This window comes from Pseudochaenichthys georgianus, chromosome 15 (assembly GCF_902827115.2).
Source record: "Pseudochaenichthys georgianus chromosome 15, fPseGeo1.2, whole genome shotgun sequence".
NCBI classification, from domain to species: Eukaryota; Metazoa; Chordata; class Actinopteri; order Perciformes; family Channichthyidae; genus Pseudochaenichthys; species Pseudochaenichthys georgianus.
The window spans coordinates 17,184,686-17,210,094 of record NC_047517.1 but is presented as its reverse complement, the minus strand read 5'-3'; the positions used below and the strand labels follow the sequence as shown (position 1 = coordinate 17,210,094).

The following is a 25,409-nucleotide window of genomic DNA, read 5'->3' as shown; positions in this document are numbered from 1 at the left end:
GCTTAGATGGCACACCTCCCTAAATAAATAAATAAATATGCCTTGATTTGTCAGGTCATTAATTAACTGTGTTAACCAACGAAGGTCCAGATAACATTCTTGCTTTTACTCATCAATAATTACAATAAGAGGTACATTTTTATTACAGTAATAGCATTGTTAAATGGTTTTTAAGTCCTTTTGTGAGTTGACATGTATGCAACAGAGTCTATTATATGGCACTGTCCAGTGTGGGCAGCCAACATATGAAGGGACTGTCATTATTGCATCAAGTCTGAATATTTGTGGATATGATGTTTCTTTATGTTGGCTCACCTCTACAGTCTGTGCAGCACAGAGAGGTACGCCAACGCTAATTGTGGCTTGGGTGTTCATTTCAGACGCTATTCTTACAATACATTATTTTCCAAATACTTGAGTACTCAAAAACGTGAAACACCCATCTATATCTATATCTTGAGACAATCACAAACTGGGTGTAATGTGGTATTAGACTGGGTACCTGTGCATCAGTTTCACAAAGACAACAACCATCAATAGTAGACCTAGTCCCTGATGGACGGAAGAATAGTACATCTAATCCTGACTACAAAACGGCATGCTAATCATAGTTATCATGTTACATATGCCACATGACTGTATAAATACTAGCGTTGTACACTAACAGTAAGAATGTTTATTATGCAGCCTCGGCATAGCAGGCTACTATTTAACATGCTGGACATACTAACTTTGAGAGGGGAACAGCGAGTCTGTGACAGGATAATCGTGTCGCGGCTACACACACTTCTTTATATGTTGCTTGATAATGTTATAATGGCATCAGCAAGCATTCAACAGGCTGGAGCTGCAGAGAAACAAACATGTCCTGCTGCCTGCGACTTCTCACAATGTTATCAAGTGAAAAGGGGAAAAGGAAACAATGACCTTAAATAACTATTTGGGCAAAATGTTTTTCCTCTATCTATCCAAAAGCTAACTGTGCTTACATTGTGTTGTTTCCCTTTGAGTCATTGATACTGGCGGCCCTCCATTTGTACAAGTCATTCTGATTTTCCCTGGTTACAGTCCAGGCGTGTTTGCCAAGGCAACTCGGGCGGTAGGTGTGACTCACTGGCCAGCCGCGTGGATCTACTTCGAAACATACCGCTTGCTTAAAAATGTCCTTTTTGTTTCAATTTATAAAAATGTTTCACTCTTTATTATTCCTTTACGCTTCGAGCCTTGAAAAACTGGATTGATGAAAGCACTAATGTACCTTGGATTAAAATTGAAAGAAGTACCAGTGTTTCCCCTACTCTGCCAAGGGATCCCCACGCCCCCCCCTGAAATTCAAGGTGTTTATAGAAAATGTTTAAAAATCATTTTAATCTTTTTTTTTTTTTATATATATATAGCACCAAATTGCAACTAATCTATATCTACTGTCACTTTTCACATTGGACATGTGCTCTTTCATTAAATAAACTAAATGCTTTCATTTTAAGTTGTGAGTTTAGTGTTTTTGACCCTAAGAAACACTGATGCATTAATCAACAATAATCCACAGCTCCTCTCGGAATGCTGCACCCTAATGTTTATTTTATATTTATTTGAGTGAATACATTATTCACAGTTTAATAATAATTTAAAAAACCCCAAAAAATCTTTTATGTTTTGTGATAATTTTTTCTGCTGTAAGCAGAGGCCGCAGGCTTCATCCAATGTGCGTTATTCATCACGGCTTGATCCCTTAAATGTCAAGCACTGTGATAACAGAACATGATATGGTAAAGTAACAAATATAAAACAGTGACCGCCCTGAGTGGGGGTAGTTTAGTGTCCAGTAGTAGTGGTCTTTATTCGCTAATCCTAATCCTTTTAACTTTTTGCGCTGATCATCTACACCAGGGGTGCCCAACCAGTCGATCGCCAGGGGTGCCCAACCAGTCGATCGCCAGGGGTGCCCAACCAGTCGATCGCGGGGAGATTCCCAGTCGATCGCGAGATGTGTCTAAAAATAGAACAACAATATTCTGTTTTATCGTTAATGTCCTATAACATAATCTTCCCGTGCCAGAATAATGCACATGAACGCACCAAAGCTTTGTGATTGGCCGGCGTGACCCCATGTGTCGGGGCGTGGCTGGTGGGCAGTGGGCACTATTTCGCTGACGTTCTCCGTGTCAACGGGAGTGACAGTCCGCACACAAACAAGACCGCAATTATGACTGAAGCAAAAAAGCCCAAAATATATCATTTTCACTCCGAATGGGAGGGTGATCATTTTTGTATCTATTCCAATTCAAAGTCCATCTGTCTCATCTGCAATGCGAGAATGGCTTTATCGAAGAAGGGTAAATTTAGGAGCAGCATTTCAAAACAGTGCACAAACGCTACGAGACGGAATTCTCTCCTAATTCTGCCCTACGCTCCCAAAAGGGGAGGGGCCTGAGAGGACAGCTAAATGCACAGCAGTCCATTTTCACCAGGCCCAACAACAAGAGCAAGGCTGCTACCATAGCATCTTATTGTGTCAGTCACGTTCTTGCGAAACACATGAAGTCTTTCAAAGACGGCGAAGTTGTGAAAGAAGCTTTCCTGGAGGCTGCCGACGCGATTTTTGGGGGACAGTGAAAATAACAGAAGCATTTCAACAGGTTTTTGATATAATAAAAACTCAAGTTAGATACCGTTATTAATCAGCTGTAAGTTTTAATTTGTTTGAACTTATTCATTATAATTATTAGGGATGCACGATATTGGTTTTCTGAAACCGATACAGATACCGATAACTTCCTGCTTCTCAAGACCGATACCGATAACAAAAAAAAAAATTACGCCACTAATTATTTTAACGCGATTAACGCATGTGTATTTTTTTACCTTGGCCGCCCCGTAGTTTCAGAGCGCATCGAGTTTAAAATACCATCTACAAGCTGATGCTGACAGCCCCGCTCCTGCCGCCCGCTTGTGGCAGACCACACTTCCACGCTCACCGGCAGGCACCGACTGGCCATCTGGAGGACCGGGAGGGTGTGTGTATGTGTGGTCCGAGCGAGCGAGAGAGAGACCTTACGTGCATTGTTGTTGTTGTTAGCATCTGGTGCTAGCTAGCTGCGCTAACGGATATAAGGAGTTGTTTAAATGACAACAGAGGAGCGACATTTCGCCACAACTGTGCCGAGCACTTGACTTTATGCAGGAAGCCAGACAGTGGGACATTGTACGAAAAGTCAGCACACTCAGCAACATGATTGCAGCGTCCAGGCTGCTCCGGTTCGAGCATATGCCTTGAGTTGCACATGGCTCCAACGCGCGCGCAGACACACACACTTTGTATTGTATTATTGTCTTCATACGCTTTTAACACACCATCGTAGCGATGGCGATGTTTCAGGTGACTGATCAGGTTCGAAGTATTAGGGAGCGCTGGATTTGTGAAGAACTCCCCTCTTCCTAAACCACTAATACCACAGTACTGGCAAAACGGGAGGAGCCGAGTGAAAAACAAGCGCCCCTCATCCCAATCCACTCACACCGCAGTATTTTCTTTTTTTTCTACCCAAAAAATATATTGTATATTATCGGGGCTATTAATACTGGTATCGGGTTTATCGGGATGACGTCATAATTCCTAATATCAGACCGATAATTATCGGGCCGATAATTATCGTGCATCCCTAATAATTATTGTACAAAATGGTATAAGAATGCAAACTTAAATTGATTATAGTCTATCATCAATTCAGGTTAAGAAACTAGTGTTGCTTGCATCCTATTTTAAAAAGGCATTTCTTTTTATATTCTACTAAAATGCAACAAAAAAAGGGTTTGATTCTATTAATGTTGTCTTTTGTATTGCACTTTGGCAGCAGATTCCTGCGTAGCTTCAGATCTGAGTTGTCTTATTAGTAAGCCGAATGTATACTTTTGTAGCAACACTATTTTTATATCATGGCAAAGAAAGGGTTCAGAGTATTTTCTTTTTTCCTGTGTCATATGTGGCGGCACTGTTCAATGTTTCTTGAAAACATTACCCACTTTAGTAGTGACGTGTGAATAAACTCCAACTCTGGATCAACAACACTGTTGTGTAACTTCAGTTAAATACTTGTATGTGTGTAGATTAGAAAGAGGTAAAATAAAGGATCTGCAGTATTTTATGGAGTATTAAAGGTCAGTTTTATACAAGTAGTGTGTATTTACTTGGTAGTAGGCTGTCAGTAATGGCTACACCTCTCTATTTGGACTGGTAGATCTCAGCAGACTGGCAACTTTAAAAGTAGCTCTCGGTTCAAAAAAGGTTGGGCACCCCTGCTCTACACTAACCATTTGCCAAGGTCATACCATGCCTATCTTCAAAAACCCCACAGGGTCTATAAAGTTCTACAACTTTATTAGAATTAGAGCGCATTATCTTGAGCTCGCTGTGTGAATGTTTTTCAATAAAACACGAGCATTAGAAATTGGATTCAGCTTTCTATTCAGGGAAATAATGACATAGTAACAGTCAGAGTATTTCCCCCAGGAGAGGAGAGAAGAGGGGGGAGCAGGGAGCAGCTCATCTACTGGGGGGTCAGTCTCATGTCACAAGGTCATGGTGATCAGATCTGGTTAAAAGGAGGGTCGCACGCAACCCAACAGCCGAGCTGGAGCATGGTTGAAATTGCTTTGGGTTGACGCAGGCTTCTTTTTAAGAACAGCACACAGCAGAGTAACGGTTAGAGATAACTACCAGGGTGTTAGGACAACTTTTAAATGATACTGCTCATTGTCTCAGAATGAAAATGAAACTACTTATGGCTTTTGAGAAACATGTCTCATTGAAACAAAAGCTGTCCACAGTTTCCTCTCCTTCACACTGCCAACCTAGAGACACACCGGTCTTCCTGTCAACATAGGAATGCCGCTGTGCGTGGTATTGAACTGCATTTACCTCTGCAGCAACACTTTGTACAGCTCTCTCTCTACGCCCAGGTTAGGTGTGACAGTCAGTCTCTATATAGATGATTCAGCAGCACAGTTCAACTTTACACACTTCATACTGCCGAGTGCCGACACGCTCACGATCCTCACAGGATTTGCCAGATGGCTACAGCTTCCTTACAAACATCTCATTACTCTACAATAATAAGAATGAAAGCATTAATATATCATGTAATAAATACCATTTTCAAAAGTATGTGTATTTGCATTAAGCTGCCGGATGTGTTTATTGGATTGGTAAAATGTGAAAACCTGCGCAGTGTGTTATACAGTTATAAGGTTTGTTGCTTTTTCAACATTATGGTTATTTGGGAAGCTGTAATGTGTGCTGCCAGCTAACTAACTGCATTGGATTATTCTGAGAGCAGGGTGAAAAATGAATTTAAAAATAAATAGTATTAGTAACATTTCTCGAGAAATTATTCATTGGTTTTAGCTGTATTTCAATAATGAGAAAAATGTGTGCAGGTCTGAATGGGTATGAAGGTATGAATAAAATATAATTGTGAAAATATTGATTTAATTAAAAATGTTATCAAGCATTGACTCATGTTATTGATGACACACCTCTGTTCGTCATAAACCTGCCGCTATAAAAATGCATATTACAGGAACTCCTCCTTGCTTTACTTGTTGTTGTGCTCCCTATCTCTGTTTCTTATCTTATATCTAATAGAACTGCTCGGGTCTTGATAGATTGAGTGGGGAAGTTCCTGAGATCTTTCTAGAGGGTTATCAAGAATAACTTTTATCCAATGACCTTTCCCCTCTCTGTCTGTGTCTGTGTATTCTCTTGTTCCGATTAACCCAGCCAAATCTTTTTTCTTGTTTTGTATCTATATCTACGCCGGGAACCGGAGTCGAGGCTGATCCTCTTGCTGTAGTCCTGCGTCTTGGATCCTCTATCCTGAGTTCTGGATTAAGTCGTGGACTTCGGGTCGTGGCTGAACCTGTCTGTGCGGTCCTGCCTTGGGTCTCGTCATGCTGCTTCCCTGATGGCTTCGACAGGATTGTAGCTGACATCCTCGTGGATTCATCTTCTTATTACAGACACATGCATTTCCTAACATTCGGTCTATATGCTGTAAAATGTATTATCTCTTCGATTTACACACGGCATCTATTGCACGTCTGCCCGCCCTGGGAGAGGGATCCCTCCTCTGATGCTCTCCCTGAGGTTTCTCCCATTTTTTCACCTTAAACTGTGGGTTTTCTCAGGAAGTTTTTCCTTGTACGATGTGAGGGTCTAAGGATAGAGGGTGTCGTTTTTCTCATACTGATATTCTGAACAATCTGTGCTGTTGTATTTGCTGTAACGTGTCTCTACTGTAGGCTATTTTTATTATATGTACAGCACTTTGGCTCGACCAAAAATCGTTTATAAATGTGCTATATAAATAAAACTTGATTTGATTTGCTTTCAGTGGAAGCAGTTTCTGACGTAATCCATCAAAACTATGGATTATTGCATATTAGTTCAGGTGTAAGTAATGTACTAGTTGGATGTGTCTGGCATCACCAATCTTGTGTCCCTAATGGTGCCGCAGCAACATGTGATGCATGTGTTGTGCAAATTAATTTAACATTAAAAAAAAAAATCTAATTTCAGCAGCCCTAGTGTATTAATGGACAGAATGATGTGTTGAGAAAATAATCCATCAGGGAATTAGCCACGCTTTAACCTGGAGTTAGAGGACTCACTAGCCTCTTACACCTAAGGTCAAGTCTAATTAGCAAACATAACCCAGATATTGAAAGTAATGGTACCTTGGTGACAGAATGGAAATGCCTGATTCTTCAACACTGTCAGATGCCTTCAACACTTACTCTTCATTTAGTCCTATACAGCCAGTCTACTGTGGGTGTTTAACCACCTTGCTGTGTGACAGGTGTAATTCAGCAGACCAGCATAAATCTGGCTCCTGAGGGACAACACTGCAAACCACTGGCGTAGAAAAAAAGAAGCCTACATTCAAAGTGCTGGCTGTGTGTTTTCACCTGCAATACTTACTTTCGTCCTTCCATTTATTGTGTAGTTTCCCAATTTGCCGTTACAATGTCTGACCAGGTCGTCCACACGACTCATCAGAAAGCGGATCTTCTCGCAGCCGTGCTCCCTCCCCTCTATCCACGTGATTTTGTCCCCTCGGATGTCTTTAGTAGAGTCGCTTTTTTGACTGACCAGCTGTCCGTCTGTGAACTTGCCCGTTTTGTGCAGAGCTTTAACATTATCCAAAATGCCAAGCCCAGTCTCTGCTCCTAAAAAGTTGTCCACCACACAGATACCGTGCTTGTTCATACACGGGACTATGTACTCCATGGCAAGTTTCTGAGGAGATGAGCTAGTTTGTCCATTAGGTGTGGCGGTGTTGTTGGACACGACCTCTCCCGGTCCGTCACCGTCTCCGGGTGATTCTGTGTTTGAGTTTTGTGATAAAGACACACTGTCCTCATCTTCGGGGCTTGTCTTTTCCCGGTCTTTCTCCTGTGCCTCGTCGTCCCCCGAAGGCGCAGGCTGCTCGGGTTTCTGTTTGGGAAGCTGCGCCTTGTCCATACACATTAGCCTGTGTTTCTTCCAGTGCTGTTTCTGGTGCTCCTTACTACAGTAGAAGGAGCTCCGGCACCTACCACACTTAAGGAGGTTCTCCATTTTCCCACAAAGTTCACAGTACTGTCGCTCTCGTTCCAAATCGCTCTGCTGCTTCTCCATGTTTGTAGCTACAGCGGGTGCACTGCGCCTTTAATTCCGATCCTTCACACGCGCCCTGCTAACCGACAACTTTGGAAACGATCCCCTGCCGTTGCCACGCTACACCGAGCGATACGGAAAAGTAAGAATCAAAACCCCGCCATAGTATAACACGTACTCCCTCTTTATATCTTGTATCAGTGAAATAATTCAACAACGGGAGCCCTGGACCGAACATTTCGGGCTGGGTCGGGCTCTTCAGAGGGCTAGCTGTCGGTCCGAGGGCAGTGCATGGCGCCGCTCCGTGTGTGCTCTGCTGGTCTCTCTCACGTACACACTCAAGCCCCGCCCCTGTCGCGATGCCTTCGGGGGCTGTCAGACAAATGATGGTTTATAAAATGGAACTACACCACGTGGAAACAGTTAATCTGTCAATTCAGGGGAATATATGGAGCATGTCCTTGCCTCACCTATGTGTGTGAAAGTCTGGTCAATAAATAAAAGAGTCATAAATGTAATCTTTTTTATATCTGTCCAGTTCTCTGTGATCATGTTCACCGACAGTTGGGTGGTAGTGAAAATTACACAAGTGCAAATAGTAGTGTGTAACATGGGCAACATTTTTAAAAGCTATTTGTAGTGAGCTTCTTCAAGTGTATGCTACCCTATATATCCACAAAATTTGAATTATTGCTTTTGTATAAACTACCCAACATAATAGAATATTTAAATTTAGCTCCACCCTAAAACTAGCTGATTACAATGCTACTTACACACAAATGCCTATATCCAACAATATACACATTATATACAATGTATCTGAAATGGAATATCCTGCATGATGGGTGATTTTATTGTCGTTGCTAAAGAATATTTAGCAGATGATTTACTTATACTTGTTTTAACTTTTAAATGAAGCACTTTTACTTTTAATTTAGTTGATTAGTGAATGATCTGAATTCTTGAATCAACTCTGCATACAGAATAGAATAAATACAGTTGAATTATTAAACCTACATATTACAAAAACATACTTTCTTTCTGTCGTTGCCACCTCAACCATGGCTGATGTAGAGCTAGAGGCCTATATTTAATATTTAACACCAATATGACAAAATAAAGGATGCACTTTCATTAACATTGGATCCATTCGTATGTCCAGAAAACGTGTGTTTTGAGAAAACAATTGTGAAGTGCATCTGCAACTCAAGCTGGAAAAGTGATGTAAGCCTAATATAGTTTTAGCTTTGGGCATCACTGACATGTGTGATACACACTTTCCTTCCTGTAGTTGCAGGACGTACATCCCTGCAGCTTGATTTATAAAATAGGTTACGCATGACAAAATACAATTATTCAATAACAGAGGCATTGGGAGAAGCGAGCAGGTCGAAAGCCCGAATGAAAGAGCTTGGAGGGAGCCCTTGAAGGCATCATCATTCAACGTCAACGTCAGTGTGATTTGCCCTCATTCCTGGTTTACATGTGTGAAATTCCTTTCACACAACAAAAACATGTTTTGCACAAATATGTTGTTGGTGTTATAATAGACTGATTAATTAGTACATGGGCAGTTACGAAGCTTATGATTGAGGTTGAGAAACAGACTTAAATCGTCCATCGGAATGCATAATATCACTTGTATATCATCTGTATCAAGCATAAATGTATACTCAGCTGAATACAACATTGTGGAAATAAGTGTGACCTATCAGTCGTGAAATACGGGAAGCTGGTGCAGAGGCAAAGTGCAAGCTCAAATTGGCACCAGTCGTGTGGCACGTACACTGTCGGAGTCCCTGGAGGAGGGGTTATAGAGAGAAGCGAGTAATCTGATAAACAAGGGTTAGATGAAACATACTTAATAACAACAAATGACACAGGCTAATAAAGGGTGGCAGCCTTGAGATGTCTGATTACTCAATCTGGATTTGTACTTGAAACAAAAAGTATTTTGGCTGCAAGCGCAGGCTTCTCCACCCCCCTCCTTTAAAACTATATATTTTACACAGAAACATTCATATTATTAGAGTACATATTGTATCAACTAATTCAACAATGCATGACACTGAATGTTAAATAACCCCATCAATCACAAGTACAACGATATTTTGTCATATTTCAGCACAATATTTCTTAAAACAAACAATTAACTGTGTTCTTCCTTGCTTTAAAATGTATGTTATTGTTTTTAATTACTCAAAACACATTTAAATGTTAAAATTCCAAAATATGACTTAAGTATATTAAAGAAATGCTGTAATAAAAAAATGCCCTCTTGTGTTACTACATATCCCATCAGACACTTCTTCTCGTTTCCTGGTACGCTTGTAAACAGCGCAAAAGCCCGGCGAATAATGAGGACCACGTAAATGCCTGTTGTTAAAAACAAGTACACATGCTTTATTTGGCATTTTAGAACTGTTTAATTCAGTATGTTTATTACCGCTCAGATTTGGTGACTTTTATGTTCAAACGGGTGTTTTTTTTCTAGTCACGTTGATAGTCCCTGACACATGTACAACACTCTACCTCGCTACACTCGTCGGCAGCACAGCTTTCTGTAACGTTAGCTAAAGCAGTTCGAATACATCCCTGACCGAGCGTACAATAATTACATTCATTGAAAGAATACACTGCAATACCGAAAGCATGAATAGGCGAGAAGGTAAGTCCAGCTTTTGAGACTCAACTAAGATAACAACGAGCTGTATTGTTGGTTGTTGTCATCAGCATGGAATAGCATTAACTGAGCCATACAACGCAACGTCAACAAACGAGTTAGCTTGAATTACAATGCAGCATGCTAGCTGTTAAGACTGAACTGCAATGCAATAATTCGTATATTGATGTTTAAACTGTCTTTCTGTCCCTCTCTTATTACAGTACTGTTTGTCAAGATCACACTATAGCTCAAATTGTATTATTCTGTTAGTAAGTGACACTGGTCTTAGCAATGATAGCTAACGGAGCTGCAACTAAAGCATTTGCATTATTGATTTAGTCAGCCCACTATTTTCTCGTTTAGTATTTTGATGATATGGCTTGCCAAATGTGAGAGTAAAAAAAAAGTCAGAACCCCAAACTTATGTCTTCAAATTAGTTTGATCAGCATGCACAAGGTGCCTCCATAAACATTCATCTGTTTGCATCTTGCAATTTATTTATCATATTCCATTCATGTATTTATACTTTTTTTAGACTCTTCTTGCACTATTTGTTTTATTTGTATTTACTTGCACATCTTCAACATTCTCTTGCACTATTGTATTGGTTTTGTTTGTTTGTAGCCTTTATTTAACCACGGGGGTATACTACGAAGCAGGATTTTCGCTTAGCCGGCTAAATTCAGGGAAAACTCCGGCTTTCCGGTCCTACGAAGCTGGTTCTCTTTTTAGAGGGCTAGATCTCCATGGTAACTTATGCTTAGCCGCTAACCTGGTCGGGACCAGGTTAGGTTGCAGGCTAAGAGCTCAACTCAGTGAAAGCACCGCCTGCTGACCAATCAGAGCTCAGTGTGCGGAGTTTAAAGCGATCAAGTCATATTACAGGAGAAAGGAAATACAGAAAAGCTGCCGTTGCAGGAAAGACGGCCGGCAAAAATCACCGACTATGTGAACGTGAAAATGAATAGAATATCACCTCCCATCTTCAGAGCAATCTGACTATTATAACATTAGCGTTAAGAAAGCACTAAATAGCTGCCACAACATAAGTACACTGAGTGCAGACGTCGATGTGTCCCATTATCATTCATATCACATCATAATGTATCATATATCTCCTTATCTGAGTCAGCTGAGCCGTATCTGGCCGTGCAACACTTACAGTGTCACAGACTGTATGCAGAAGTATTATTTTAAGCAACACATTAAGTTGACGAAACACTCGAGACAAATGTAATTAAAGTCAGATCGTGTTTTAGACGGGGCAGTGATATCATAAACCTGCTAATGTACGCATTCAAACACTTTTTCTTTTTCCAGCTGTATTCACCTTGCAGGTGCAGCTATGTGGCTTTTATCCTGGATAAAGTGTTTAAGTCATGGATGTTTAAAGTTTAACTTCTTCATATTTGACTAGTATTAAAGTTCACTTTTCCTTCGGAAGTATGACGCTGCGCTGTCAGTGTGCTTCTCCATGTCTGTGATTGGTCGAATGCTCCAAATACCACCCCTTTCAGGTGAACGCGCACCTAACTAGATAGGACACGGCTGGCTTGAGCGATCCACTTGATAACCAGCGTCGTAGTACAGTTTAGCGACAGCGCGTATGTTTTGGATTAGGCCAACCGGCTAACTCAAACATATCCAGGTTAGGTTGAACCAGCTTCGTAGTACAGGCCCCAGGTGAAAGCCCCTTGAGATCAAAAGATCTCTTTTTCAAGGGTGACCTGCAGGACATTAGTTACACATGTAACATAAAAACAACAGAACAACAATAAGGATGACATACAACATAATGTACAGGGTACAGTTTACAAAACTCTATTTACAGTGACAGGTACCATGAGTATCAAGCAGCATGTGCTCAGTTGTATGTCCTATATATTATGTTGCATTGTTGAAGGAGCCTGGGACGTTTTTCATCGCCATATATACACTGTAGCTACTGTGCACATCACAATAAAGCCTTGAATGTTGAGGTTAGTCACTTATCTATCATAAAAAAAACTTCTAAAAAATCGGCAGATACATTTTTTTGAGAAGCTGTAACGAAGGATTCTTTGTTTTTTTCAAAACTGACCATTCATTTATTATCAAATAGAAAGACAAATAGTTGCAGATTGTTATTGATTATCTCATGGTTGTGGCTCTAATTCCATCTACCAAAAATAGTTGAATCTCAAAAACAAAGCTAGATCCTGCAAATCCCACAACAAAACCATATGTTTAAAGCTCAAAATCCAGTTTGTAACACAGACTTCCATTAAATATGTATGTCTTTACCACCAATCACAATAAACACTGTTGACATCAGTGCAAATGACTAAACTGATCGTATTGAGCAACATCGATGGAGTGGCTTTTTAATTTGACAAGGCCAGTTTTGAGAAATTGACAGCAAAGAGCCATTTATTATTGAAGACCACCTGCATACTTTATGCTTTGTGTCAGGTGAAGGAGGCTCCCGGAGAAATGCTGATGCAGCGCAGGATCGTGAAGCGAGTGCACAATCATCCTCACCGGTCATCGCTGCTTTCAAAGGTAACTGCACCATCAGCCTTTTTAATTGCAGTGTCACAGTCATCTTGTCTGGATTTCATTTGTGTCCAGACATCAAATTAACTTTGTTTTCTGTCTTTGAAGTTTTCCAACAGGAGCTTGACACCAAACACGACAAACATGAGCGCCTTGTCAAGATCAGTCGAGACGTCACCATCGAAAGCAAGAGGACCATTTTCCTTTTACATAGAGTGACCAGGTATAAACAATGATAACAATACATCTTAATTGGTGAATTTAAATGAGAGTGTGAAGCTGACAATTGAGCGGCCCGACCAAGCAAGGAGGCAGAGGCAGAACGTCCAAAGATATAACCCGGCGTGGGCATTTATTAAAAACATGGGCACAAAGTTCACCGCCTCAATCTGCGGTTCTCCTTTCACCCATCCTGCAGCCACAAGGATCACACACACCCAGCCCTCTCAACAGACAGGGCAACAGAGCCTAAATACCCACACTCCAAACATCACAACAAGACACAGGTGAGGGGGGAGGAGACACCACAGGACACCAGGTGCACACAATCATCAGCCACAGACAACCTATACTGTGCAATCACGCTAACAAAGTGCCATATCACCCGGCCTGAAGCCGTCAGTCCATAGTGACGAAGTTACCTTCGCCACATTTCCTTCCCCCTCTCCCCCGGAAGCACAGTGTCTGTACAGTCTCGTGGGTCCGGGTCCGCCTCCTCGACCCGCAAACGCTGCTCCTCCTGCTGGTCTCTCGTCTCCTGCTGCTCGTCTCTCGTCTCCTGCTGCCCCAACAGCCGTGGCCCCCTGGTCCGTTCCAGGCACAGCCACCCCCAGCCGTGGTTCCTCTCCTTGATCCCTCCTCTTCCCTCTCGCAATTTTCACCTCCTCACTTGGTCAAATCCCACTTCTGACACCACTTGTGAAGCTGACAATTGAGCGGCCCGACCAAGCAAGGAGGCAGAGGCAGAACGTCCAAAAATATAACCCGGCGTGGGCATTTATTAAAAACATGGGCACAAAGTTCACCGCCTCAATCTGCGGTTCTCCTAGCTCACACACACACACACACACACACACACACACACACACACACACACACACACACACACACACACACACACACACACACACACACACACACACACACACACACACACACACACACACACACACACACACACACACACACACACACACACACACACACACACACACACACACACACACACACACACACACACACACACACACACACACACACACACACACACACACACACACACACACACACACACACACACACACACACACACACACACACACACACACACACACACACACACACCTCTCAACAGACAGGGCAACAGAGCCTAAATACCCACCCTCCAATCATCACAACAAGACACAGGTGAGGGGGGAGGAGACACCACAGGACACCAGGTGCACACAATCATCAGCCACAGACAACCTATACTGTGCAATCACGCTAACAAAGTGCCATATCACCCGGCCCGAAGCCGTCAGTCCATAGTGACGAAGTTCCCTTCGCCACAGGGAGAATTCCTCTCATTTTCAGTTAGTACATATGCAAAACACAATATAACTTCTGTTTTTTGTACTTTTCTGATCTTGTATTTCTAACGTTTATTTTGTGTGTTTGTCTTTTATTGGTAGTGTACCAAATGCAGAGGATATTTTGAATGAAGCAGAGTTGAAACTGGATGCAGTCAGGCAGAAAATTGGTCAAATAGCTGAAGAGCTCAGAGGAGAGGACATCTTTCAGTTCCACAGAGCGTTCACTGGAGGTGAGTTACCGTAGACCTTTACAAACCCTTACCTTCATTTGCATAAAAGAGCATATAAAACATGTTTAGGGTTAAGCTTTGGGAAAAATAGTTCTGAAAATATATAATACACTAATGTATATAAATTATAATAAAAGCAGTTGGTAACCATCGCTAGTGTGTTGCCACAGCCCTTTGCTCTGCAATATAAGCTGAAGATGTTATTCTACCACCTCTCATGTCTCTATACAATTGATATTTGTACAAGATAATGAACCTCTATAAACAGTAATCAAACTTCTGAGCTTTTTTATTATTTTGAATACTTTGGTTTATGAAGAAATACCTTTAAACTCATGTGATGTGACTCATGTGATCGACCTCAGCTGTACTTTGTGTTAAGTTTGAATTAGCAAAGCATGCTAACTCAGTAAACTGAGGTGGTGCACATGGTGACGTTTTCCCCTGCTGCTAGCATGCTGACGTTGGCGTTCAGTTCAAAGCACCGCTGTGCCTAATAACCGCCTCACACAGAGTATTTATTACAAATATTTTTGAGTAAGCATCTGATTGAATGCTCATATTAAGAACATGTTTGTAAATTAGTTCAATATATTTTGTAAATGATATATGTTAACTAAAAATATAAGTTTTCTTCTAAAAAAACGTATAATAATATATACAAAAGACATACAAATACCAACATACAATACAGTTGCATATGCATGCATGTATGAACATATACACATACTTAAATATATCTTAAACACACGCTTGTATAGACATGAATTTATACATATATATATATACCCATAAAGTATATATATATAAATATATCCTTACTTCCATGAATCTGTCTTTAGATATTATATATTAATTCCTATATTATTTATCCACAATGTAGCCTATAAAGAATTGTCATTTTCCTGGATTCTGACCTTTTCTATCATTTTCTAACTATATTTGATTTCTCTATACATCACATGCTGACTAATCATATCCTTCATTCTGAATGAGATCGTCTGTAAGGTTCCCCTGTAGTCTTTAGCCTTAAATATAATCTGTATATCCATCATTATACTGTTAAAGGTCAAAAGTTTAGTTTCCCAGTCTGCTACAATTAGTGGATCAACGCATTGTTTTTCTCCAATATATATATATGACTAATTACTGAAGTGAGAAACAAGCTCCAGCAGAGTGCATGTGGCATATAATTAGCAGCTTTCACTATAAAATGATCGCCTGAATGTGCTCATGCTTAGGATTGAATGCAGAGTAACTGACAGTGTGAGAGCGTGGCTCTGATGCAGGCCTGGATATGATAGCTCTGATAAACTTGTTTTCCCACTGGAATCAATATCAGTTTTTGTTAGCCTAGCCAAAGTGTCTGCAGTGTTTAGAGAAAAACATTACTGCGAGCGAGAGTGAGCTGTTATCTAGCAGCTGGGGAAGTCATTTTTAGATTGTGGTCACTTAGGAATCACCGCTGCATCCTCTGCGACGTGACCATTGGCAGTTCCCAGCAATTAGACGCTTCATTTTTTTCCATTTTTATCATCTTTATTAGATTAAGACTGGGCCCGCTGCACGGACTCACCAGATAATCTTGGCTGGACGAGAAGTCTCCAGTCATGTTTAATGGATCTGCTTTTTTTTTTTTATAGGGACCATTAAAGATAGTGTGGACTGAATGTGAACGTAATTGCCACTGATAACCGGGGTCCGCGGCCCTTTGAAAAGCTCTTTAGCCCGTGTACTGGTGGGGCCCAGGGTTCACCTGCAACTCAGTGAACGGCTCTGTGGTCAAACATTAAACTTTAATAATCTGTAACTCATCTGGAGAAATTAATGCATGCATTACACTACTGTTCCATTCAGGCCGTACCGCTCTGAGCCCGCAACTTTTCCAACCGCTATTCCAGTGAAATCCCTCCAATTTCCACTTGGTATTTTCCTTGAGTCATTGTTGAGAGATGTACAGTCATTTTCTGAGTGACCAGAGGTAACCGCTGCTTCAGACTAAATAGCACGAACCGCTCCTGGCAGCAAATGCAGGAACTGAGCTCCGCCTGCCTCAAAGCCTGTGAAACCTTTTCATGTCATAGCCTGTCCGCCTCAGATCGAGTTGAATTTAAACAAAAGTGTCACATCTGTTGGGCAAACGGGAGCGTTTAGTTGTTTGTAGTGTTATTATGTTGATAAATCCTAACGGTATAATGTTAATCAAAGCAGTATGGTTTCCATGAGCACCACCACTTGTGTCGTGGACATCCTGATCTGGCAAGGACATGCAGTTTGTTTTGGAAACGAGAGAAAGAACAACAACTTATTTTTTATACAAATGTCCTTAATGTAATCTAGCTGTGGATATGTGGGATTCAAATATTTTGGAAAACCTTATTTTAGGCACTAACATACAGCTCCGAAAAAAATTAAGAGACCACTCCAAATGTTTGTTTAACCTTCATCTTTACATGTATGACAGCCATTAGTTTCCAGGTTAAATTCCAACACAGAGAAATGTTGTCAGCAGTTTATAGAATAAAATAAAAATGTTTTCATTTGACTCAAACACATATCTATAAATAGTAAAACCAGAGAAACTGATAATGCTGAAGTCGTCTCTTATTTTTTGCTGAGCTGTATATTCGTAAATTGATGCTAAATCAATCAATCAATCAATGTTTATTTATATAGCCCAATATCACAAATGTTACATTTGTCTCAGTGGTCTTCACAGTGTGTACAGAATATCAGTATGACAATACGACACCCTCTGTCCTTAGACCCTCTGTCCTCAGACCCTCTGTACTTAGACCCTCTGTCCTTAGACCCTCTATCCTCAGACCCTCTGTCCTTAGACCCTCTGTCCTCAGACCCTCTGTCCTTAGACCCTCTGTCCTTAGACCCTCACATCGTACAAGGAAAAACTTCCAAAGAAAACCCAGTTTAAAGGGAAAAATGGGAGAAACCTCAGGGAGAGCAACAGAGGAGGGATCCCTCTCCCAGGACGGACAGACGTGCAATAGATGCCGTGTGTAAATCTAAAAGATAATACATTTACAACATAGGTAGTCCAAATGTTTGGAAATGCATGTGTCTATAATAAGAAGATGAATCCCACGAGGATGTCAGCAATCTTGTGGGAGCCATCAGGGAAGTAGTATGGTGAGAGTCTGGCAGGACCACAGAGACAGGTTCAGCCACGACTCGAAGTCCAGGTTTGCGTTCCAATAGTCCATTTAGCTTAGGAACCTTCCTAACGGAGTGAAATGACCCGGAAGTACGTCACTGGCAGCCATGATAAGTGCCGTTCCAATTCTCCAAATGAGAATTCTTTCAAACTTCCTTTATAACCTCCTTTAGCTTAGGAATCACTGGACCTCCCTTACCGAAAGGAGAAGAGAAAATGCTGCCCCACAATGCATTGCAGCCGCAGCATTTGCCGTCACTCAACAGTCGGCCGTTCACAGAAACAACCGATTATGACAGAGAAATGATATCATGAAAGTTACGGTGCTTATTAAGCATTTTAAAACGTATGTGGTAAGTTGCCAAAGTGCTTTGTTTTGAACGTTCATCAGTATTATAATCAAAAAGAGAAATATGAACATTAGTTTTTACTGAAATGATCAAATAAAGTCAACATTTCAGTCTTTACTGAGCTGTGTGGGGTTTGTTCAACTTTTAAAAGACGTTTGAACGGTGATATACACAGTGATAGGTGTTAAGGACTAACGTTTATAATAAATACATCTGTATTGATTTTAAGATCTTTAGTTCATACAATCATACGTATTGGGATCATTTGTATTAATGTGGACCGGAGGGAGAGGGTGACGAGCATAAGTTTCACTTTCCTTTTTTATTTCAATTCCAACTTTGGTCATGAAGAATATGTTTCTCTGTTGTCCACGTTCATAAAGCAAAGCAGCAGCATCAGAGCACGGTGCAGAGTCTCTAGATGAGTTTACAGTAGTCCCTCGTTCTTATTAAACATCCATGTTGTAGTCCGCTGTATAGAAAACTGTAGTTTCCATAGTTCCCCCACAGCAGCAGACGCACATTCATGACGTCCGCTGGCGCATCATAAACACGTCGGATAGTGAAAGTGCATTCGGATTCTCTAAAGTAGCGCAGTCTCTTCTCCTAAGTCCTTTTGAATTCTCCTATCCACTATCCCTTAACCCCGTGACGTTTCACTCAGAGGTCAGGAAATAGGAGATAGGGTTAGAACTTAGGAGCTGATTTTTGGATAATCGGAACGCAACCTAGGACTCAGATCCAGTGCTCAGGATAGAGGATCCAGGACACACGACCACAGCAACAGGATTAGCCTCGACTCAGGATCCTGGCGTATATATGGACACAAAAAAGAGATCTGAGGGAAGCTGGGTTAATCGGAACATGAGAGTACACAGGTACAAACAGCCAGAAAGACGGAGTAAGGTGCCCCCCTCAACAGTCCAAGCCTATAGCAGCTAAACTAACGTGTCTACATACATGCACTCCCTTAGGATAGGTTGAGGGAAAAGGGTAGGAAGTAGGAAACAGAGGTGGAGAGGCACACAGGGAGAGAGGTCCCCATTGGAACTTGCATTTGTCAGAGGTAGGAGTGGGTCAGTGACTACGTTTCACACTCCCCGGCCGGGCTAGGCGTTCTCTGCAACCTGTTACCCTCTAATAAACCTCGAGAGGTCATAGAGGGGAAAGGTTTGGATAAAGTTTTAAATATAAGATCTAAGTTTTTAGGATTTAAGTGAAAGAGTAAGAACTAAAATGTATAGGTGAACCATGCTAAACCATGTTTCAAAATGTGTTTTCTAAATAAAATAATCATATTTCTTTAAATCCTGCAGTATTCTTTATCCGTTGACTTCCCAACCAAGGTTGACTCTTATATTTATAGTTAGAAATAATTTCTCACACACTGCCAAACTTGCAGTGAAAAAACTTTTCTTTCCGTATATATGACGTTTAGCATATTCAAGAACAATCCTGACTCTTCCTTTTGCCTATGCTCTATCCCTGTTCCTTTTTCTCTTTCCTGATCATGCTCCAGAATCAGCCATCACCAAAAAGAAAACGATGTAAACAATAAAATAAATGACTCGAAGTGTACAAATTATTTAGTGCTGCTTAGGTAATCTAAAAAAATGAATAGCATTAAGCAATATTTTCCAACTTTAAGTTTGTTAACTGCTTGTACATTGTACCAAATATTACAAACCTTACTGTACTTACCAAGGGTACAGATAGTGCTGTTAGCCAGATGAACCCCGAGCTAACAATAGCACTGCGATGCTACGGACATAAAACAGAGTCAGTTTACACACCGTTTGTTGAAATGTAAACACATGTCGATGCACCATTAAATTACAATGACAGAAATCTCAAACAGCCAAACCGTTTTCAGTTTGGAAAATATGTATGTCTTCATAGCTTAGAGTATAAAGCTCATTGACAAAATAGACTTGGCAGCTAAAAGTTGTAATTAGTCAACTATTAAAAAGTCAAGGTAATTGAAGTTGAGATGAACCACCATCTCCTCTCTTCAGCACGCCGTTGTAAGACACGCTGAGATAGGAGGCCCTTTGAAGTTCAATTGCCGCTCCAAAAGTAAACTTCAGGCACAAAGTCTTCCGTCCTGTGATTATTTGATTGTTGGTTATACAGGGCCAAAAAACAGACATCTCAACCGAATGCAAAAAAGGCCTGTGTTGTTCAATTCAAAGACAGCAACAGAAAACAGCTTTTATTTGAATCATTATCTCCATGTGTGATCTTTACTGTGCAGATACCATGCAGTGTTTATACACACTCTACGTGCAATTTGGGAAATGGTAGTAATTCTTAGTAATTCACAAATGAATGGAAAACACATTCAGATTTAACAGCTGCAGCAGAGAAATATATGGATGTATCTCCCAGGTTTTGTTGGGTATTAATCAATCTGCTTATTTTCATGCATTAGGGATCCAGGAGTATGTGGAGGCTGCCTCTTTCCTGCACTATATCCGTCATCGCAGTCTTATCAGCCTGGAGGAGATCAACGCCAGGCTGGTGTTCATGAAATCAGAGAAGGAAGATTCTGAGGTAACTTAAAAGAAGGCTTCCTGGTTAAGTTGCATGCTTGTTAAATAAGTCTAATTCTTATTTTTGTGTTTTTTCTTTCCAATTTTTCTTGCAATGACTGTCTTTGATATAAACCACTCTCATGTCAGTATAGTTTATATGAAGTTACAGCCAGCTGGCCAGTTTCACATTCAGTGTACAGACATCAGAGTAATATTGAGCGCCTCATCTCACTACAGCTAAGAGAGCATTTAAATGCGTTCTCCCAACTGTTTCTTTAAAGATATCGTTCTTTTGTATGAAGCTTTCAAACCAGTAGCATTTGCACTCAAAGGCAAGATCGGTTGGTACCCTGTGTTGCATTTATAAGCATTATGTGTCATTATGTCATTTTGATCCACTCAGCCTGGTGTTTTCAAAGATAATAGCTTCCTGTTGATGCCGACAAAATTGCTTGAACTTCAACATATGTAGTAAAAGCATCATCATGCTCGAGAAAAAATTGACTTTGCTTATTTGTGGCTCCGGGCTTTTATAATACTAAAATAATAATAATGCAATTGTGGCTAGACATAAGTGCCTTGACAGTAAGGCAAAAGTTACTAAACATATTATGCTGGATACAACAAATGATAATAAAAACAAAAATCAAGAAGTTGGACTAGAAGCAGAGCTATACAACATAAGCCACCTTTGGTAATCATTCTTTTTAATGATTAATATTGAAAGTAAATCCTGAAGGGTAAGAGTAGGAATCTGCAAAATCTGCCTAGAAGCTTTGAAAGGAAATCATCCAAATAAGTGTTCTTTGTCAATGTGGACGTTTATGTTTTAATGTTGTATTCTTCCTCACCATGTTCCCCTCTCAGGGCCTCTCAGGGGGCCTCTCAGGGGGCCAGGTGCTGACCTTCCAGGTGTCGCCCTCCGACTACCTGCTGGGCGTGGCAGACCTGACGGGCGAGCTGATGCGGATGTGCATCAGCAGCGTGGGCAACGGAGACATCGACACGCCCTTCCAGCTGAGCCAGTTCCTGCGGCAGATCCACGACGGCTTCTCCTACATCGGGAACACGGGCCCGTACGAGGTCTCCAAGAAGCTGCACGTGCTGCGCCAGAGCCTGGGGAAGGTGGAGGACGCCTGCTACGCTCTGCGCGTCCGCGGCTCCGAAATCCCCAAACACATGCTGGCTGATGTGTTCTCCAGCAGGACGACGCACATGGAGCCAGAGGAAGGAGTGGTTTAAATCCTGCACAGCTAACATCATTTATGTTCTCTTTGGTGGCATTGTCTCCCCTGGTTTGGTTCAAGTTTACATGTCTTTTTTAATGCGATTTGACATGTTTGATATGTTCTGGCTTTTAGTTTTTTGTTATTACAGTAAAAATGCTGTTACAATAGACAATAGAATTTTTTTCTGTGATAAAGATCTGATGATTTCATTTGTTTTGCATGAATAAAAGAATTCTATGCCAAATATGTCATGTTCTCATAGTTTTTTTTAAACTGTTTTGATAGTGTGTGTTTATTTTACTTTCTCTATCACACACAGATAATCTAAGGTAGAACCATTGGCTGCCTGCACTCACTGCATACTGAACATGTGACCTTTGTACATTGTACGTGCCTATTCTGTGGCTGGCACACACAACCCACTGAGTCCTCTTTCTACCCTCTTTAAACAATCCTCACCTCGCTGCTATCACGTACATTCTGAATCAGGTTTGGAGCATATTTAGACCACTTTTTGGCTGATATCCTGCTGTTTTCTCGTCGACTGATTGTGGTTATGATATGCCTGCGTAATATATAATCAGTAACAGAAGCCCTTGTTCAGAATGAATTAATTTGAAAGAAAATTATACTTGTGAGTCTGATTAGTCAATATGAGGTCCGGTTGTGCTTAAAGGCTTGTAATTGCTAATCTATGAGAACATCATTGGGGGCTTTATGATGTAATTTCTGTCTCTGATTGATTCTGCTTCAGATATAGGGATGTAAGACAGTTGGCATTTTGCTGATCAATAGTTTTATAGTCATACACAAATAAGATCATCTGTCATTTCATTCCTTTCGATGTTCTTTTCAGAGATGTGACAGAATATAATGAGTTCAAGTGTTATACGAGTCTGCCATCTAGTGGCAAATGTCCGTACTACCGATATATATTATAAGAGCAAATGCTTATCCATAAAACAGAAACAATCTTGAAGAAACAAGATCAAATGAATTCAATATTACTACAGATTATAAATATACACTGTATAAAATAAATTACAATGCCTGCGTTGAAAAAATTCAACCGCCGGGCTTTTTCTGATTTGCTTTTTGTTGCATGAATCTACATTACATTAGGAAATGTCGTGCACTAAAGGTTGTCCAAATACTATTCATTGATTTATTTACCCGTTTTATTTATATTTATTTGTTTTTTGTCTTTATTATTATTATATTTAGTTATTTACCTTACAGATAAACATTTATGTTTACCATTGATTTACCATATTTATCTATCCTCTTTTCCTCCTTCTTCTAACTCTCGCCCATACCTGTTTGCACTCTCCTATTCTGATAATATATGCTGTAAAATACTTATTTTCATGTTTCAAAACATTACAAAACCTGAACAACAACATATTAGCACTTACATGTTTTTTTGCCAAAAGACATTAAGTGCTCTTCATATTTAACACCAGAAAGGGGATCTACATTGATTTAATTCATTCTGCCACCCAGCTCTCTTTCCCTCCACAGTGTGGCTTTACTAAGTATAAAGGCTGCGCTCTGTGATAAAGAGCTCAGTTCAGCCCACAAAACAGAGTCTTGTCCATCAACTAGCCACACTGAATGAAAGGAACACTTGGATGTGTGGGAAGGAGGTTGAAAAGACTCTGCTCTATGTGGGGTCTCCTCTTATTCATTCCCTCACTTGCATAAACAAAGCAAGACTTGTCAGGATATTGGTGTATAAAAATATGCAAAAATAACATGCATTTTTGCACCCAAACAATTAGTTGACCTACATGACAAAAAAACTGTTGTGCAGTACAGAGACATACTTTAAAATGGATTAAATTGTGCATTTCTAATGTATATTTCTTTCTCTACATCTTTGTGTGCATTTCAATAGGTTACACATAAGTAAAAACAAGTCATTATATTTAAAAGTTTTGCCGACAAAATAAGTTAATGTTAGCCTTATGTTTTTTGGACAATCAAAACAAGCCAATTCACTGTCCGATGTAAACCAAAGACAGTACTGTATATAAAGGATGGAAAGAACCCTCTGAGTTCCCAATAGATTCAAGCCATGATTGGAACCAGCCCTTTGATTAGCTGTTGACAATATCCATTTTATTATCCTGATTGGTCTATTGTCACAAGCCTTTTGATTGGCTGATTGTAGATTGAACTGCAACAACATAACAGGAAAGTTATGTTTGCATGTTTTCCCTTTGCTTTCAATTATGATAGAACAAAAAAAAAGCTTACTTTGTAATTGATAAGTAATGCATGAAAGGGTTGAATGTGCAAACTCACATAATGATAATGAGGCCATTCCGAGAGTGCTACATAATACGTTTAAGTGCAGTATTGTTTATCTGCCTTTAACAGAGTTGGACGTAGAACGACAGCTTTTTTGTGTGTGTTTTTAACACAATATTTTTATTTAACTCCACCAGCTACATATATGACAATAAACACAGTGTGCGCATAGAGCAGTGTGCATCCTGCCTGCTGCGGTTGTGAGGCGGGCTGAAGGAGTCTGGAGTCAAATTCCAGAACACGTAGGGGCTCCTCGCGCTGCTCCAACACGACGCACAACGAATGGGCGCAGCAGCGAATAACGGATTGCAGATCAACTCATCGATGAGACACTTTCACACTCATTACTTCTGCATTTCCAACATTTACCACTGGATGATTTTCCAACAACACATGAAGACCATTTCTCTCCAGACCGTGTGTTCAAATACGCAACTGGACCCACTTGTTTGCCGCAGAGGAGACAACGGATTGGATCAATACTTGCGTCAGGAAATGTTTATTATGGACAAAGGAACGCGTGTAAAAAAGCCGGCTTCACATGTCATTCCAAAGTTGGGGAGAAAATAACAGCCTGGGTTCATTTTTCCACAACGGAAATAAGATCAGTCGCATTGCTTGGCTCCTCTTCCACTAAAACATGGTCGATGTAACTCCATAGTGCCGGGATCTGACATTCTCTGCCCACTAACAGCTAGTTGTTAATGGAAAGATGTTTGCTGGACTAATGGGGCTGGGACGTCACAGTAACTCTCTGCTTCACTGCGAAGTCATGGAAGGTAAAACAAACTTATTTTCTACAGCTTCTGTTTCTCACGAAAACCATAGATCTGATGCAGAAGGGAAGGTGTTGGGGATTATGAAGGCTGTTTTAAATATTCCCATGGTTCTTAACATGACTTTGAAAGTAAATACAAACCTAATAATAAGTCATTGAAAATGAGAATAAACTAGAAAGAAGAAAATACAATAATACAATACAAAGGAGCTTTATTGGAATGACCACATCAAAAAACATAACATTGCAAATACCTATAAAGGGTACTTATATAAAAGCTTACAGTGGTCACTGGATCTGAATACTGTATTCACCTCTATTAACCGGTCTAACTAGTTACTAGTCCAAAACAATACCTGCTTTTTGCCCTT

At 40.5% G+C, this 25,409-nt stretch overlaps 3 protein-coding genes across 4 annotated transcripts in view; 2 read left to right on the top strand and 1 right to left on the bottom strand.

The window, feature by feature from the left end:
• egln1a (egl-9 family hypoxia-inducible factor 1a) overlaps positions 1–7,998 on the bottom strand; it is a 38,142-nt gene extending 30,144 nt beyond the window's left edge. Inside the window, exon 1 of one of the 2 annotated variants that reach the window (XM_034100450.2) lies at positions 6,980–7,998. In XM_034100450.2, the coding sequence (XP_033956341.1) occupies positions 6,980–7,678 (699 nt within the window). In that variant the 5' untranslated portion in view covers positions 7,679–7,998. The remainder of the gene's footprint in view (positions 1–6,979) is intronic. The other variant, XM_034100451.2, reaches the window with a different exon arrangement.
• A 2,001-nt stretch (positions 7,999–9,999) lies between these two features.
• tsnax (translin-associated factor X) lies at positions 10,000–22,191 on the top strand. Its single transcript, XM_034100800.2, has 6 exons — positions 10,000–10,325; positions 12,775–12,864; positions 12,967–13,081; positions 14,532–14,662; positions 20,616–20,737; positions 21,586–22,191. Exons 1-6 carry the CDS (start codon positions 10,310–10,312, stop codon positions 21,958–21,960), a joined length of 849 nt encoding a protein of 282 aa, XP_033956691.1. The 5' UTR covers positions 10,000–10,309; the 3' UTR covers positions 21,961–22,191.
• Positions 22,192–24,503: 2,312 nt separating this feature from the next.
• disc1 (DISC1 scaffold protein) overlaps positions 24,504–25,409 on the top strand; it is a 65,039-nt gene continuing 64,133 nt past the window's right edge. The window contains exon 1 of the mRNA XM_071205621.1: positions 24,504–25,039. Within this exon, the coding sequence (XP_071061722.1) occupies positions 24,973–25,039 (67 nt within the window). The 5' untranslated portion in view covers positions 24,504–24,972. The remainder of the gene's footprint in view (positions 25,040–25,409) is intronic.

Excerpts from the sequence above, each read along its gene's own strand:
- tsnax (XM_034100800.2), top strand. Across the intron at positions 12,865-12,966 it reads GGTCATCGCTGCTTTCAAAG|TTTTCCAACAGGAGCTTGAC; the intron begins GTAACTGCACCA and ends CTGTCTTTGAAG. Across the intron at positions 13,082-14,531 it reads CTTTTACATAGAGTGACCAG|TGTACCAAATGCAGAGGATA; the intron begins GTATAAACAATG and ends TTTTATTGGTAG.